This window comes from Podarcis filfolensis (genome assembly GCF_964270895.1).
Source record: "Podarcis filfolensis genome assembly, chromosome: 6".
NCBI lineage: Eukaryota > Metazoa > Chordata > Lepidosauria > Squamata > Lacertidae > Podarcis > Podarcis filfolensis.
Genome location: NC_139609.1, coordinates 26,016,129 through 26,034,891, shown reverse-complemented (window position 1 = coordinate 26,034,891; position 18,763 = coordinate 26,016,129). Strand labels below are relative to the sequence as shown.

The window sequence follows — 18,763 nt, the reverse complement described above, 5'->3', positions numbered from 1 at the left end:
AAGGCAGTGGAAATACAAGGGAGGAAGAATAGAAATCTTATTTTTTGGGGGGGGAGGGGTAAGATTGAAATGGAGAGCAGGTCAGTAAGGTGGGGAGATGTAGAAGAATTTTCTTACAAAAGCTGTAAGGTACCGACGAATTTAAAAAAGGATGCCGATGGAGTGTTTCATTTTTAGAGAGATGTAGGAGGCGAGTGCATTAACTCATCACACCATGTAGTGTCCTTGGGAGAACAATGAGCAAGATGTAGATAGGGGAGCAAACAGGGACTAGCTGTCTTAAACTAGCTCTCCCAGGCATGCTAGCAGGGTCTCAAGAATAGAATTGTGAAGTAGTAGAATGGACTGTACCGTTTCAGTCTGCAGGAGAAGGCTCTGGCTTTTTAACGTTCCATATGTTATGCAGAAAATTGGCCTAAGTGGGGACGTCCTAAGGAAAAGCGGGACATTCTGGGATCAAATCAGAAACTAGGGCAGCTTCTGTAAATCCGGGAGTGTCCATGGAAAACAAAAGCACTTGGAGGGTCTAAGGTGTTATTTACAGTTAAGAAGCAGACAGTTTTTGTTAGATTAATTCTGTTTGCCTGCCTTTTCTGCCTGCTGCTGTGGAAGGCAAGAAACTGTGGTCTGGGGGAAAGCATGGTTTGCAAGCTGTCTCAGAGATCTGTTGAAAAATTGAAATACTTGTACAACTTGTATACAGTGAGATTACACGAGCACCCCCTACTCAGCTCTCTTAGTCTTAATTCCCCTCGTTTACTGACCCACACCCACCAAACCCGAAAGTCAGTTGCCCTGTTGTTATCTTTTCATTCAGCAGCCTAACAGCCCATGAATAGAAGCTGTTCTTTACCCTGTTGGTGCGACTAATCATGCTTCTATATCTTCTGCCCGAGGGCAGGAGATCAAGAAAGTGCCGGGCAGGGTGTGAATCATCCCTGAGAATTTTCCTCACTCTCCTGAGGCAACAATCTTCCGCTATTTCATCCAATGGATTCACGGGACAGCCCATAATATCTTGTGCTGTATTCACCACCCTCTGTAGGCACTTCCTATCAGTTGATGTCAAACCAGCGGACCACACCATGATGCAGTATGAAAGGACACTTTCTATTGTGGGCCGGTGGAAGGAGATCATCAAATGTTGATTGGGATCATTCTTTCGCAATACTCTGAGATGTTCAGACTTACCGTATTTTTCGTCCCATAGGACGCTCCGTCCCATAGGACGCACCTAGTTTTTTGGGGGGGAAATAAAGGAAAAAATTTTTTCCTTTATTTCCCCCCCAAAAGCAGGTTGGAGAAACCGAACCAGGTCGAGGAACAGCGGGATGGCGGCGCTGCGCCTCCCTGCTGTCCCCCGAGCTTGTGGGGCTGGCTGATGTCTGCCCGGCACGAGGGGCGCTCTGCTTCAGGGCGCCCCACCCGCCAGGCGGCAGGCTGCTATCCGCAGCGTGGGGAGCCCTGCGGGGAACTCCTGCAGGGCTCCCCACGCTGCGGATGTCTGCCCGGCGTGAGGGGCGCTCTGCTTCAGGGTGCCCCGCCCGCTGGGCGGCAGGCTGCTATCCGCAGCGTGGGGAGCCCTGCGGGGAAGTCCCGCAGGGCTGCCTAGGCTGCGGATGTGTTCCCGAAGCGCTGGGCGCTCTGCTTTCAGGGTGCCCAACGCTCCAGGAAGCAGGCTGCTATCCGCAGCCTAGACATCCCAGCGGGACCTCCCGCAGGGCTGCCTAGGCTGCGGATGTGTTCCCGAAGCGCCGGGCGCTCTGCTTTCAGGGCACCCGATGCTCCGGGAAACAGGCTACTATCTGCAGCCTAGACAGCCCTGCGGGAACTCCCGCAGGGCTGCCTAGGCTGCGGATGTCTTTCTGAAGCCTGGAGAGTGAGTGGGGTTGGTGCGCACCGACCCCTCTCGCTCTCCAAGCTTCAGCGAAAGCCTGCATTCGCCCCAGACACACCCAGATTTCCCCTTCATTTTTGGAGGGGAAAAAGTGTGTCCTATAGGGCAAAAAATACAGTAATGCCAAGCTATGGTTTGTTGTCGCATGCACAGTGCTTCCTCACATACTTCCTCACCCCCTCCCACACCCACGTCATGTCTGAGGAGCATATAAGAGGTTTCTCACAGCTTGCAACAAATCATCTTCTTCCTCAATCAGGAAAAGATGAGGAGGATAGCAGTGAGCTTAATGCCCATCGTTCTACGGAATCAGTGTCTCCAACCTCTTAAAGTGGCAGACAAGCTCAGGCTTGGACTACAGACCCTCCAAGTGTCCAAATTTTCCAGGGAGAGGCCCAGATTTACAGAAGCCATCCCAGTTTCTGATTTGATCCCCAAATGTCTCACTTTTCCTTAGGTAAAGGTAAAGGTACCCCTGCCCGTACGGGCCAGTCATGTCCGACTCTAGGGTTGTGCGCCCATCTCACTTAAGAGGCCGGGGGCCAGCGCTGTCCGGAGACACTTCCGGGTCACGTGGCCAGCGTGACGAAGCTGCTCTGGTGAGCCAGCACCAGCGCAGCACACGGAAACGCCGTTTACCTTCCCACTATAAAGCGGTACCTATTTATCTACTTGCACTTAAGGGTGCTTTCGAACTGCTAGGTGGGCAGGAACTGGGACCGAAAGACAGGAGCTCACCCCGCCGCGGGGATTCGAACCGTGACCATGCGATCGGCAAGTCCTAGGCACTGAGGTTTTACCCACAGCGCCACCCGCGTCCCTCACTTTTCCTTAGGACATCCCTATTTTTATCAGAGAAATATCAGAGGGCATGGTAAGACATCCCTATTTTCACCAGAGAAATGGTGGAAGGTATGAAGTTAGATAACCCCCAAACTAAGGAGAGAAGTAACTACACAACCTTTAGAAGACATCTGAGGGCAGCCCTGTATAAGTTTTGAATGTTTAATGTTTTAATTATGTTTTTTATATATGTTGGAAGCCACACAGAGTGGCTGGGGACAACCCAGTCAGATGTGTGGGGTATAAATTATTATTATTATTATTATTATTATTATTATTATTATTATTATTGACATCCCTATTTTCATTGGAGAAATATTGGAGGGTAGGTGACCAAACTTGTTGGGATCTTACATTTCATTGTTTTCGTAACTTGACTGGATTGTCTGCAGTGTATTTATTGACATTATGAACACATAAATATGTGAGTGATTCCCTTCATTCTGATTAAGGAAAGTTGTCAAGTGGCAGGCACTGTGTCTCAGCTAGAATTTACATTCAGTTCACATTTAAAGGTGAACTCACACTTGGTAAAACAATACACAAAGTAAAGCCCATTTGGATTTTGTGTGTCTCTGAATGTAGCAGTGCAGTTCTCTGGCCAAGTAACATGTACAAAAATGCTTATGCTGGGATAAATTGTTCATAAAAGCGTATATATATGTAAAAAAATAACATATGAAAATGTGTTATATTAAAGAACATTGTTTGTATGTATATATTAAGCAAAACTGTGTTGCAAAAATATGTATATGAGTGAAAATTGACAGTTTTATCTTTCACTACACTCAGCTAGACAACTCTTTCTCATAGGGTTACTCTGAGACTAATGTAAGAGCACCCCCACATTGCACTAACTTTAGTTTCTCGGAAGATGGGATGGTGAAATGGAGGTGAAATAACATTGGCTCCCAGTACGTTTCCGAGCACAATTCAAAGTGTTGGTGCTCACCTTTAAAGCCCTACATTGCCTTGGCCCAGTATACCTGAAGGAGCATCTCCACCCCCATTGTTCTTCCTGGACACTGAGGTCCAGCTCCGAGGGCCTCCTGGCAGTTCCCTCACTGCGAGATGTGAGGTTACAGGGAACCAGGCAGAGGGCCTTCTTGATAGTGGCGCCCACCCTGTGGAACGCCCTCCCACCAGATGTCAAGGAAATAAACAACTATCTGACTTTTAGAAGACATCCTAAGGCAGCCCTGTTTAGGGAAGTTTAGGGGAGCTTTTATTTTGGCCTCCCAGAGTGGTTGGGGAAACCCAGCCAGATGGGCATGATATAAATAATAGATGATGGTGATGGTGATGGTGATGAATAAGCCAACTTCTGTGCTGTCATTGTTTTCTTTCCACAGTCTTTATACGGTATTGCTGTTCCTACTGTACCCCAGCTTCCTCTTTTCTACACGCCTGTGGATTCAGTAGACATCAGCATAGAAGTTGCTGGACTCCGGTTCCCAAACCCCTTTGGCCTCGCCAGTGCGACTCCCACCACAAGTTCGCCAATGATTCGCAGAGCTTTTGAAGCCGGATGGGGATTTGCACTGACCAAAACCTTTTCTCTGGACAAGGTAATGAAAGCTGGTTCCCAACCCACCCTAACCACCACGTTTGAAATAATTTTGTAACGCCGTGTGTCGTTTGTGTGTTGCTGCTCGGTGGCCGCCATCTCCACAGAAACCATGGGGAGAGGGAGTGATATCAGACAAATTGGAGAACAGGAGAGATTGGACAGTTTTTTCCTTTATTTTGCTTTTGCTGATTGGCTGCAGCAGTTTCAGGCAGAAAGCATGGCGGGCGATAGCATGGATGAGAAAGGTTCCCATAGGAAATAATGGAAATCATCAGCTCATTATGCGAACGCTTGTCTAACGAACAGTGTCCTAGGAGTGCATGGTGGGACCTGCATGTACAAATATTCCAGAAATGATATGTTTCTTTGTGTCGCACTGGAATCCCCAAAAGCAGCCCCAGGGATGCAATTTATATGATAGGTTCAGGTGCCAAGAACACTGAGGAGTTCATTATCCCGTAGTTCTAAATAGTAGTTCTACTATACCATTCAGTATAGAATATATAGAAGGAAAGTTATCCATATATATTTTTGAATGGACTGGCCTCTGGTGGCCAAATTAAGCAAGTAGGGGGTTGTTGGACTAAGCTATATTTTCACTCCAAACTTTATATATATATATATATATATATATATATATATATATATATATATATATATATATATCACATCCTCCACTTGTCTGGAAGCCGCTTAGATTGTTTTGAATGACAGATGTTTTGATTGTACATACTTTTAAAACTGTTACCCACATGTCATCTGAGTGACCAGCTCAGCTGCAAGCTGGAAATTAAAAACAGTAGATTTTGATGTCGATATTTAATGTCTGAAAAGTGTGAGGGTTCCCCCCATTTTGTCTTTTGAGATTTTCAAATTTCAGAGATTTAATTTCAAATTTGTGGCATAATTTGAATGATCTGTAATTGACTTCTCTCTCTTTATTCCATGCAAGTGGGATGTGAATTGAACCTTCACAAACAAATGGCTCTGGTATTGTAGTTTTTTCTATGAAAGGCTGTGATTGAAAGGTGATCACACTGTTGTCAGTAGTTCGCAGTCATAGGGTCATTCCTTGTACTTGCTGTGCCATTGAACCCTGAGAAACGTGCAATTTTCTTTTAAAGACACTCTCATTAAAAACCATCTTAAGAATCCATTTTAACATTCATTCCTCCCGATATACTCATGTTTGCATGCAATTTTGTACAATATATCCATTGTTGTTTCTCGTACTGCTTCATATAGTTTTGAGGAGCACAAATTAAGGAGAGTCACATTCAGATGTTAATGAAACTGAATTTTTGCTCCATTCCTATGTCAAATTGTTCCCTTCTAACAGGCGCTACCAAACTCATCCACAACACAGTTCTGCTCTCATTTTTGGTTGTCATTTGTCTGTCCTTCTCTGGTAGCCTAAAAGCAATCATGTTTCTAGAGAGGGTTGAGTTGTAGGAGGAGGAGATAAGGTGGTGCCCTTTGAAATCAAAATGCACTTTCCTTCTGTTCCCTTCACCTTCAAAACATAGGGTTGCTTTTTCGCTTTCTTTCAATGCTCAGTCAGGTCAAAGTCTGTGTCTACAGGTCAGAGCTGCATATGTGTCTAACCAAGGATGGAGTCACCCAGAAGGCTGTGTTATAATTGTTGTCTAGCCAAAATTAATTCTGGATCACTGAAGCAGCCACTTCCTTTAATTAAGGTGCTGTAATAGCTGCCGCTGTTACTGTGTCTCCTGCTTTACAGCACATTTGCAAAGCCACTGACCTACCGACTGTACTTGTGAACCATCATGTGCCCCAAATCCAGCTCTGGTTTTCTCCAGTCTCCCCATCGTTGTCTCCATGGCTTCTGCTGACACCTCTTTGCCTCGTGTCACGCAGACTCATCCCTGCCACTCACGGACGGTTCTATTACACATTTGCTTTTCCTCTCCTTCCCCAAGGCTCTCTTATTGGTAAGCTGCAGAAAATCACATTAACGGGACTTAGAAGGCGTGTTTCTGTACAACAAGTAAAAATTAGCTAATGTATTTCCATGTGATGGTTCTGAAATATAGGGTGTAGATTTAAAAAGGTCCTTCTGTTACCCTGTGTTGTACACACAGAAACAGAAACCTGCTATTTGTGTTGTGGAGAAAAGTCTTCCCTGGGCGTTGTCCCCCCCCCCCCGACTCCATACCTACCCTTATTGTTATAATGAAGGATATTTGCATTCCTCCACACTATAGAGTCACAATAACAGAACTCAGGGGACTGAATCAGTTCTCATTAATTCTCAGGGACACAAAAACTTGGGTCAGGAGGAGTTTGAGATCGTGGTGTCCCTGGCTTATTTTCACCCATGGAAATGGCTACAGTGGGGGGAAATATATAGCATTGCCTCTTCGGTTAACGGTACACTGAAAGCAAAAGCCAAGTAGTACCCAGAAAGGAAATGGTTTGCTACACTTTATATGTTTCATGAGTCTTGAATTCAGTCTTGTTCATGTTTTAATGGAAACCTAGCTTCATTTTCAACTCCTGAACCAATAAGCAAACCGAAACAACTTCTGCAAATATTGCTGTGCAATTCACCAACCGCAAAATGTGTACAAAATTCATGCATCAGGAAAGGTGTGTGTGTGAAACTGGCATGCAAAAATGTGTTGTACTGGGCAACTTTGGTTGCAAAAAATGCATATTTGACAAAACTGCATACAAGAATGTGTATATTTAGAGAAATGACACTAAAATGCTGATTAATTTTCATGAGGACATTTTTTTAAAAAGGCAAGCAGAAATGAAATGTGTTGCGTTGAAATTGGGACTGGAAAAATGAGAAACCAAAAACGATTGTTTCACCTTTCCCTAGTCTCAGATACGCTATTCCTCTCACAGCACACACATCATACACACCAAGGCTAGATCTAGACACATCGGAGAAGTGTTTCAATTTAAAGCATTGTAAATTTAAACAGGGAAAACAGGCAGAGAAAAATGAGGCTCTACATCACCATCTGGTGGCACACTGTTATATCACATATACAACACATAAAGGTAAAGGTAAAGGGACCCCTGACCATTAGGTCCAGTCATGACTGACTCTGGGGTTGTGGCGCTCATCTCACTTTATTGGCTGAGGGAGCCAGCGTACAGCTTCCAGGTCAAGGGGCCAGCATGACTAAGCTGCTGCTGGCGAAACCAGAGCAGCATATGGAAACGCCGTTTACCTTCCCTCCGGAGCAGTACCTATTTATCTACTTGCACTTTGACTGCTTTCGAACTGCTAAGTTGGCAGGAGCAGGGACCAAGCAACGGGAGCTTACCCCGTCGCAGGGATTCGAACCGCTGACCTTCTGATCGGCAAGTCCTAGGCTCTGTGGTTTAACCTACAGCGCCACCCGCATCCCTTCCATACAACACATATAAATCGCTTTTTCTTTACCAGTATAGCCGAGTCCAAAATCCATGAAGATGACTGGCAGATCTGACAAAGGGGTACTTGATGTTTACGTGAGGTTGTCATTTGAGATGAAGGGGGAAGGAAACTGCAGTGTATATGTGTTGTCCACCTGGCCTAGACCCAGAAACCCATCTCCACCTTTATTTCCTTGCCATAGAAGTAATAGTCAGCATTCATATGTCTGAAATACTTTTTTTAATGGCCATGCAATGATACCATGTTGCATATTAAAGGGAGAAGAGATTGGGAGATTAAATAGAATAGAGCAGACCTTGGCTGTACCAATTTAATACAGTTTGTCCTACAAAACCACTTCATTTAGCTCCATGTCTGTGGAATTGCCTGGAAAAAAAATGTAAAATCCCTTTAGTCCATATCTAATTGGAACTGGAAAAAGGATACATTGCAGACTGTGGTTAATATTTCAGTACTGTGTGCACCACCAGTTGAAATGGAATTCCTATTAAATTAACATCTAAGAATGAATATAAGCTTCCTGGAAGTGTGCATATTCTTGATGTGTGTGAATTTTTTTTTAAAAAGTTGGCATGAGAGAGATTCAATGTTAGCTAATTATCTAAAACTGAGTGCTTGTTGTCATTCGCATGTGTTTGCAACCTGAGAATTTTTTTCCTGAATTGCATATTGCCTTTTCTGTTCCTTTGACCTCACTCCTCTTACCACCACGCACACATGTCATGAACTGGCAGGACAACAGGGAGGAGAAAGAAGATCCTGGCGAGGGGTGCAGTCACAACTAGGACCCACCGGGGCAAACCGATGATGGGAAAAGAGAGGTTGGGGTTGTGGAAAGTACACACGGGATGACAGAGGACGGCGAGGGGATGGGGGTCAGTTTACATGGACCAGAAGAGTAGAATCCATCACCAGAGTCAGAGGGGCTCCTGTCTCCTTGATCAAGGCAGGTTCTGAGGCATAGGGAGCAAGAGGAGGTAGGGGCAGAGAGGCTGAGGCAAGCAAGGCCCCACAGCCCAATTTACTACCTGGCCAGGTGGGACTCATTAGCTCTGGGAGGAGGTGTGTGATTCCTCAGCTGTATTAGGCTCAGGACAGGTGAGGGCCACCTGCCTCATCAAGCCCAGGTGCTACAATCAAGACTCAAGAGGAAAAAATGGGAGCAGAGCTGTGGTGCTGTGTCTGCTCAACTCCCCATGCTGATGGATCTTGTCTTGGGTGCTCCAGGAAGTCTATGGGACTGTGCTGTGGATTTGACTCTGATCTGTGTTTCTTGACTGTTGGATTTTGGACTTGGTTTACATGGATTGACACTGGACTGCATTTTCTGACCATTGGACTTTGGACTCTGGACTTGGCTTGTGTGGATTGACCCTAGATTGTGTTTCCTGACTGCTGAGCTTTGGACTTGTCCTACTGTATAGGCCAGTGGGACTTTCCGCCAGGTAGGCCGAGGGTTCAGGACAACAAACATCGCATCGTGTATGTATATACGCCTTCCAATTTAGGGTTACATTTCCTACAACTGCTGAAGTGGGCTCTGATCCATGAAAGCTTATGCCATACTGAATTTGTTAGTCTTTAAGGTGTAGTCTTAAGAAGCTCCCAGTTTCAGTCCTTGGCCTCTCAAGTTAAAACAATATCCAGTAAGCCCTCGTCTGCACTATACATGCCACTTTAAGTAGCCATGTCTCCTCCCCAAGGAATCCTGGGAAATGTAGTTTTAGGGAACTGAGAGTTCTTAGGAGACTCCTGTTCCCCTCACAGTGTGGCAGTTCTCAGAGTTTAACAATCAATCCTTCTTCCCAGGGAACTTTGGGAATTGTAGCTCCATGAGAGGGATTGGGATCTTCTAAGAACTCTGAGCACCCTTAATAAACTTCAGCTCCCAGTTTGAAGTGGTACTATGTTGCTTTAAATGTATAGTGCAGATAGGTCTGAGGTAGCTATTAAAGACCTCTGCCTGAAACCTTAGAAAGCTTCTGATAGTTTGGGTAGAAAACACAAGAACGAGATTATCAATTAGTTGTCTTAATTCACTATAGGTTATCTCTCTTCCTGCCTCTATCTGATTTCATGCTGTATTTCCTTCCAGAAAGGAACCCCCAAAGTAGCTTGCATAAAATAATTAAAAACTATTGCATTAGAACTGTTTCTACCCACTGCAAGTTGCACATAGTGTTGCCCTGGGGACAGCATAATCGCCTTTTCCAAATACAAGCTCTTACTAGATTGTGGTGGCTGCTCCCAGCACTGTTCATCCTACTTCACTCTACGGACTGCTGGCAGTTGGGTGCCCCTTGTCTGGCCCTGCGTTTCTTACTCCCTTTCCACGAGGACTGCAGATTTCTCCACTGTCCACCAAGGACAGAGTTGGAATTACAATTTCAGAGAAAAAATGGAACAAGGTTTGCAACTCCAGAAGGTTGTATGTGCAAGGCCCCATCTTCGCTATAAATGCAAAGCAGTGTTTTAACTGTTTAAACAGTTATGGCCAAAGAATCCTGGGAATGGTAGTTTAAGGGTGTTGAGCGTTGCTAGGAGACGCCCATTCCTTTCGTATAGCTACAATTTTCAGAGTGGTTTAACAATCGACCCCTGTTCCTAAGGAGCTCTGAAAATTGTAGCTATATGAAGGGAATAGGGGTCTCCAGGGCTTTCTTGTGGCAGTTACCGCTGGTGCAGAGTGCCTTAACCTTTTAATTTTTCTATTTTGCTTCCTGTAGCAGCCATTTTGTGCCAGCACCCACAACACCCTTAACACTAAGAGTACCATCACCTTATATTTTACCACAGCGAGCACTTGGGTCTCCTAACAACTCAGCACCTTTAACAAACGACTGTTTCCATAATTCTTTTGGGGAAGCTATGGCTATTTCAAATGGTCTTACACTGTTTTAAAGTTATAGGGAAGGTGGGACCTAAGATTTTGGTTACATGACATACAATACAATATATGAACTTCCCTGGTATTTAATGCCAGGTAGTCTTAATCAGAAGGGATGCGGGTGGCGCTGTGGGTTAAACCACAGAGCCTAGGACTTGCTGATCAGAAGGTCGGCAGTTCGAATCCCCGCAACGGGGTGAACTCCCGTTGCTCGGTCCCTGCTCCTGCCAACCTACCAGTTCGAAAGCACCTCAAAGTGCATGTAGATAAATAGGAACCACTCCGGCGGGAAGGTAAACGGCGTTTCTGTGCGCTGCTCTGGTTTGCCAGAAGCTGCTTAGTCATGCTGGCCACATGACCCAGAAGCTGTACACCGGCTTCCTCGGCCAATAAAGCGAGATGAGCGCCGCAACCCCAGAGTCGGTCACAACTGGACCTAATGGTCAGGGGTCCCTTTACCTTTACGAGGATTAATCAGATGTTTTCTATTGTGAAGTTTTTAATGCTGGAAATGTGTGACTCTTCACACTGCCCTTCTGTGAATGAGGATGCCAAACCGCATGGAATGATTGGGGACAAATATTAGATGAAGTTTTGTAAACTGCACATTATAAGTTGGTTTGAAATACTTTGATTATATCATTCAGCATAATTGGGGGGGGATGCAAACCTAACATTTTAAGATCTCTGATAATACATTCATTGATTTCTGTTAAATGTGTTTAGGCTCGATTTCGCGAGGGGGTGGAGAACTTCAGTCTAGGAATGTTTATTAAAATGTCTTGATGTGGCAGAAAGAGACAAAATAACTGATGCAATTCGTAGGAGAACCAGACCTCAACAGATAATCAATGTCGCTGATAAATGGTTTTGTTTTATTTCTTATTGGAATCTACATCGCAGACATATGAGTCTTGACCGAAATTTATATTTCAATTTTTTCACTTGTCTTTTTCAAAACTCTGTTTGTCTGCTAAAGTTAATAAAAAGTGTGTGTAGGAGAACTTTTATAGATTCTAAAAATTCTAGATTTAGAGTCGTAGCTGCCTCACTGTGTACATTTGGCATAGAGGAGCAAAAATAAAACACAGCAGGCATGGCTGAAATATTTGCTTTGATTTTAGCTGTTTTCTTGGTTGTTAAAAATGTAATTCTGATTAATCAGAGACATCTGTCTTTACTCTGCTGGTGACATGCATTGATTTGTGATGCTGTCGCTTTCAATAACGTAGAAGCTGTTGCCTTTATTAAGGCTCACCAGCAGAAATAAACATGTGGAGCCACTTCATCTGAAATCTCTAGTATTTTTTTTTAAGTGGCTGATTAATGCTAAACCATAGTTTAGTGTTACAAGGAAGTGTTGCTCAGGAAGTCTTGCTTCACATCTACACCATCATCATCATCAACCTTTTATTCAACCGTCAGTCAGAAAAAAGTACATTTGTCAATACACAGTTAAAACATCCAGGAAGATTTTAGAACTTAGCCAACACTAAAATGGGCTAAACAGATAGCCCCATATCAGTACAGTCAATTATAGTCTTGCGACGCTTAAAAGCTAAAAAAAGAAATTTGGCCACCAAGGAAGGTATAGCTCTAGTGACATTATTCAGCAATTGTAAAACCTGGTTTTCTCCGGGTAGGAAGCTAAATTGACATAGGTGTGGGTCTATAAAATTTTGTCTAAGCTCTGCATAAGAAGGGCAAGTCAAGAGAATGTGTTCGGTGGACTCAACCACACCCATGGCGCAATGACAGGTTCTCTGGGCGTATGGTACTCCCCTGTACCTTCCCCATAATATCGCAGAGTCAAGGACATTTAATCTAGCCACTGTAAGAAGTCTGCGGTATTCAACATAATGGATTTCTGCAAGGTAGGGGGCTGGTATGGTCCGATAAATCTGGTCCCCTAGGAACATCCCTGGTTTTACCAGGGCTATGTCCTCTTGTCTAGCAATGTCACTCAGTCCCCGGGAGATCACAGCTCTAGCTTGATTGTACGTCATAGACTCAAAGTAAAGGTGAGGCAATCCGCAGGATTGAATCTCGTTAATGACCTCCCTTTCCCACGATGATTGGAAATCGTCCCTCAATATCAAGGGGGACATCTACACCATACATTTAAAGCACATTCATATACCTTTAAGAATTTTGACTTACTCCAAAAAATCCCAAGACCTGTAGTTCACCCCTCCATAGAGCTACCTTTCCAAACACCTTTAATGAACTACAGATCCCAGGATTCTCTGGGGGAAGTTGCATGCTTTAAATATATGGTGTGGGTGTATCTTGCAGAATCCCAAGCCTTCTTCTGTGTGGCACTAAGGAGCAGTTCAGAAGTTTTCACTTACATTTTATAGTCTCGGCATGTTTAGCCTGGAAAAGAGGAGACTGAGAGCCTCCTGCAAATATATCGAGGGCAGTCCTGTGGAAGAAGGAACAAGCTTGTTTTCTCCTGTTCTGGAGGGTAGGACCCAAGCCTTGGAGGTTTTTAAGCAGACATTGGATGGTCATCTGTCATGGATGCTTTAGTTGAGAATCCTGCCTTGCAAGGAGGTAGACTAAATGGCCCTTGGGGTCCCTTCCAAATCTATAATTCTATGACTAAAGTTTTTTGTGTTGCCTCAATCTAAACGCACTGTTTAATGCTTGTAATAAATTGTTGAAACAAGGCAGCATTGAACTGTAGCTTCTGAAGTTGCCTTATTTCGGTTTACCATAGTCAAATGTCAAATTGCACATTTGGATTAGTGTGCAGCCTACAGCACCTTTGTGTTTTTCCTTACCCCAAAGTAAGTGAAGCAGGGATCTGGGACTACTGTACAAGGGAACACTCAATCCTTTCCCCGTCCCGCCTCACCCCACCCCTGGGCAACAGTTAGCGATAGCAAAAATGCTCCCATTAGCATAAATCAGTGATGGCCAAACTTGGCCCTCCAGCTGTTTTGAGACTACAATTCCCATCATCCCTGACCACTGGTCCTGTTAGCTAGGGATGATGGGATTTGTAGTCCCAAAGCAGCTGGAGGGCCAAGTTTCGCCATCACTGGCATACATAGAGTTAAAAACAGACACTTATTGGTAACAGCTGTGTATGTGTGAGTTTTCCGGCATGCTGTGGTCCGAATCCAGGCCCCTCATGCTTTTTTTTTTGAGCAGTATTAAAATTACAAATGTAATGCTAGGCTGCCTATTAGTTGTAATTTGTAATTAGACTATAAAATTAGCCACAGTTTAGGGCTCATACAACACACAAAACTGTGGTTGATTAGAGATGGACTCTTCAAATATATTCCTGGCAGCGCTGGAGGAGAAATGAGGAGGGAGTGTGTGTGCCTGGGACTCACTGAAACTTGATTTTTTTGGTGTGGGGGGGTGTTAAACCTAAACCATGGTTTAGTGTTGCACCCGAACATCACCTCTGCCTGCTACAATATCTACCAACGGTTTTGAAAAGAGATTTCTGATTAGATTCCGATTAAATCTGAAGAAAGATGCAACAATTTGGAAAAAATAAATCACCAAGCTATTACAGTGTGAATGTGCGCACACACTGAACATGATTCACAGCAACTTGTAACGAGGAAGATGGCATAGTGGTAACTGCAGACGTTGCTTGCCAATTAGAGCCGTTGCCTGTATGAATTTACTAATTGTGCAACGAAATGGCATTCCTCCATAACATTAGACATTCTAATTCATACTGCAACCGGTGGTGTTTCCATAGGGACGGATATGGGAGGCCCATGCTGCTCCTCATAATTATAAGTGCCTGCACTGAAGCACAATGACTTGCATTGTCCTCACTTATGTCAGTATTTTTTGTTGAATTGAACTCACAGCATAAAAAGCATATTTTCTTTCTCTGATATCACAGCCCAGTAATTTGCAATATCCTAGTTACAATTTCGGGTTGCAAGTCTGCCTGCCCCCCCCCCCTCCGAAAATGACTTTAAATGATATTAAAATGCAGAACTCTTGGTGCTTTTAACATAACAAAGTTTGTTCTGTGGGAGTTTTGTTGGAATATGAAATATTAATATTTCACAATTCAGTTGTGATGATGAAGTGCAATTTGCTTCGCTTGCATGTGATAAAATAAGTATATGCTTGCCAAGGGAGTTGCATGAGAATTAGAGACTTAGCTTGAACATCTGCTTGAAATTTTATTATCCTGTCCTACTGACAGTGTTTCCCTTGTTATTCTTCTAGACTGACAGCCGAATATTGCAATGATATTTTTATTTTAACTTTTTTATTTTTATTTGCTTGCATGAAATATATTTAGGTGAACTTTGTTTCCCTTAAAAAAAAAGGAAGACAGAATTTAGAACCTGCTTTTGATTTCCATATATACTCTTGACATTTGTAGATGCCAGATTGAAGTGTGTAGTGTGCTGCAGCCAAGACGCACCATGGACTTGCAGTGAAATGCCAGCTGATATCTCAGTAAACAGAAATATTTGATGCTTTATTGTGTAGACCATATGAAAGCTACGTAGGCTTTCTTTGGAGAGACAAATGATCAGATTGTTAATGTCAAATAAAAAAAAAGACAACGATGACGACAACTGTTTGCCTTTCCAATAAATAACATCAAAGACTATTTTTTTATTAACACTGATCCTAGGGAGAGAGTGGGGGAAGGAAACAGCAAGCATTTTGCAAGATTTCTTAGCACACTGAGCTTTTCGCCCTGTGACTTGAATTATTTATTGTTTTACAAATAAATGCTCCACTTCCCCCCTCAATTTGAGAGGTGGATATAAACTGAGAGAATTGCAATGAGGGGTAACATAGGAGGTGGTGTCTCACCTGCCCACCCTACAAAAGCTTAATGTTGTTGAATCAAACTGCCCTTGGGTTTTTGTTTGTTTTTGTTTTACAGTGCTGATTAATTCTATCTTGTTTTGCAAATTCTTCACACTGTGTATCAATGAGTTTCAAACAATCTATTCTTGAGTGCTTGCATTTTGGACTCTGCCAGGGAGAAGGGTTTGAGGATTTCAGCCTTCTGCATTTACTGCTTTTGAAAGAGGAATTCAGCATTTGAAACGGAGCTATGTTTGCTGCATATTTGTCCATACATTTGAAGCAGTTGCTATTTCAGTATTTTCAAGTGCCCTTATAAACGGTTGCTGCTCCCTGTTACATTTGTATCCTACTCTTCTTCCAACGAACTCGGGGTTGACGTGGTTATATCTCCCACCCAGACACTTTATTTTATCCTCATAACAACCCTATGAGTCAAGCTACCTAGAATGAGGGAGGGAGAGAAAGTTGAACTCCATATACAACATACATTCATGGTTGAGTTCAGGTCTTCCTTGTCAAAGTTGACCACCACTGCTATCCACAAGATTGGGGTGTGTGTGTGTGTGACATTTAGATCCTTTAACCCAAAAGTTTCCCACGTAACAGGGAACAGGCTGAACCAGAACATTTCTCTACAATGTGTGTGTGATATAGAGAAAGAGAGACGAGAGATTGTTCGCGCTGTTTTTAGGCCTTCCTGCTGCTATAATTAGTGATTGGACTTTACTGAAGTTCTGTGAAGTTTTATTACCTATTCTTATGGCATTTGCCCGCATTTTTCCTAACCAACTGTGCATATCTATTAAATGCAAAATGGGAAACTTAATTGTAAAAAAGGGTTACAGCAATCCAATAAAGCTTTGAGAGATCACATAAATTCATTTACGATACAATTTTATTGAACATATACTTTTTAAAGCAAAGGTAGGAAGCATCTCTTGTCATTTAAGTTCAGGATTGCAACAAAAATAAATATATGTTGCTTTAACTGATATATTTATGCTATCATTATTGGATTCCGGTTCTCCCCCGCCCTCATGCATACACTACAAGCCTACTATGCTGACCCATCTAAGTAGAAATGAAATTGACCAGAACAGGTTCAAAGTTAGCTGTAGAATAAGTCCAAATTAGAAGAGGGGGGAAGATAAATAAAAGGTTGTATTAAAGTAACAGTTCCTAAGAGTAGGCCCATTGAAATAAATAGCCTTGATTAATGTAGGTTTATTAATTCCAATATGCCTACTCTGTGTAAAAGTTAGTTGAATACAACTCAATATATCTTAGAATAGCAATTATATGTCTCAATACAGTGAATTTGGTGAGTCTGCAATAAAACGACAAGAGGATAACATTCTAGGCTTCTAAGAACACTTTTGCAGAGCTTCTGGTGGCGGATTAATATTTGCTGTTCTAAGCAATTTGCCTCATTAATCTCCATTCCAGATTTACAACAACCTGTATTTAACCAATATTGTGTGGAAATGCGAACACATCCAGTTGTCAGCAAAGGAAGGTTTGCAGCTTGCAAATCTAACTATATTTGAGTTGATGGGAGAGAAATGTGCAAATCACATATCCGTAAAAGTAGCTACCTACAAAGTATGTTTAATATCCCAGAGAAAAGGTTTTGACAACTCCAGCCGTCTCTTCCATTGTACAATAGGAGGGGATGCAACTCTGTTGCTTCATTATTACTCAGGCTGTTCGTAAGTGATCTCTGTTTGTGAATAACTCCTTTCATGGACTATTTCTCTATTGTGTATTACGTATCATTTGGATAGGCTGGTATTTATTTGAGCGAGTTTCAAATACAGCATTTTCTATTAAAAATGGGTTAAGATTTTTCATTTACTGTATCCATCTGTGCTGTATCGTGATTCTGTATTGCCATTCATTTGGATAAGCTGATATTTATTTGAGCAGGTTTCGGATATAGGATTTTGAATAAAACAAAAAAAACGTTGGGCTAAGAATGAATCTTTAAAAATATGCCATCAGGTTTCTCAGTGATGAACAAAAGTCTAGAAATATTTTAGTGATCTCTCTCCCCCCCCCCCCCCCCCCCCGATTTCATTTAGTCCTTGCTCCCTTCCCGCTCCCTAAAAACATTCTAAAATACAGAATCGTTTATGGGAGAGAAACATTAAGCAAAATTGCATGAAAATGTACTTCCATAATTTTCTGAGGCAGCTTTTGTCTCAAAAAAAGACATATGAAACTACAGTTCTTTAAAAAATGTGTATTTTGAAAGGAGTTTGAAATGTGAAAGAAAATGAAACACACATTTAAATACACGTTTCCACGCGTATTTGTTTAAGTGGCAGATTAATGTAGGAATGGTATGAATGAGCAGATGTGGAAGTATTGCAGACCAGTGTGATTCTTTCAATCTTAATGAAAATATGCTTAGACATATCTATAACCAGCACACATGCTTTGCGTGTAGAAGGTGCCTGGTTCGATCCCAGCATCGGCAAGTGAGCTTGGAAAGACTCCTGTATGAAACCCAGGATGGTGAAGGCCAGTCAGTGTAGACCAAAGTGATGGCCCTCCCAGGGCCATCTTACTCATAGGCTCTAGGGGTGGGGGGCACCCAGACTGAGGCTGAGAGTCCGGGGCCCGAGAGTTGAGTCTGGGGAAGAGCCCGCCCATCGGTTAGAGTGCCGCAGCGGGCTCTTCTGATGCGGGCAGCTCTGTGCTGTGAGTTCGGGAGCGACCGAGCCAGTGAGACGCTGAGGTGGCTGGCCAACTCGGCCCTCCTGCATGCCTGGGACTGGGCAGCCTGGGGGAGGGGGGCGCCAGGTGGATCTTTGCACCCTAAGACAGCCCTGGGCCCTCCAACAGGGATGGCCCACCCATGTGGTGAGATGAGGTGACCACCTCAGGTAGAAGGGTCTTCAGGGGCAGCAGATCCCAATGTCAGTCTTTGCCCCCACCTGCCCCTTGTTCCTGATATGGATCTTCATTTATCTCTTCTTCCCTGGTGGGGGAGTGTTGGTTTATTGCCAAAATAACCTTGAAACGAGCCTCGAAGCACATCCTTGAGGCACGCCTAAAACATCTGCATAGGAACAAGAATTCTCCCCAGCAACAGGTGTCTTCATCAGGGCATGTCTGGAAAGATGCAGTTGAGTGTGAGGCAGGTAATGTCGGTCAGTGCGGCTGCCAGAATATGTTAAATTCTGTGAGCCTGTCTGTCTGACCGGATGCCTGAAGGAAGCAGAGATCTGTACATAGTTCCGTTTCTTATACAGTCAAACCTCAGTTGACGAATATAATCCATTCCGGAAGCCCATTAGGCTTCCGAATAATAATAATAATAATAATAATAAT

General features: G+C 43.4%; 1 protein-coding gene across 6 annotated transcripts in view; it reads left to right on the top strand.

Moving 5' to 3' along the window:
- Positions 1-18,763, top strand: part of DPYD (dihydropyrimidine dehydrogenase) — a 512,239-nt gene that overhangs the window by 282,817 nt on the left and 210,659 nt on the right. For 5 of the 6 annotated variants that reach the window (XM_083620602.1, XM_083620600.1, XM_083620601.1 and 2 more), the window contains one exon: positions 4,093-4,308. The exons of the other annotated variant lie outside the window; for it this stretch is intronic. In XM_083620602.1, the coding sequence (XP_083476728.1) occupies positions 4,093-4,308 (216 nt within the window). The remainder of the gene's footprint in view (positions 1-4,092; positions 4,309-18,763) is intronic. 6 annotated transcript variants of the gene reach the window in all.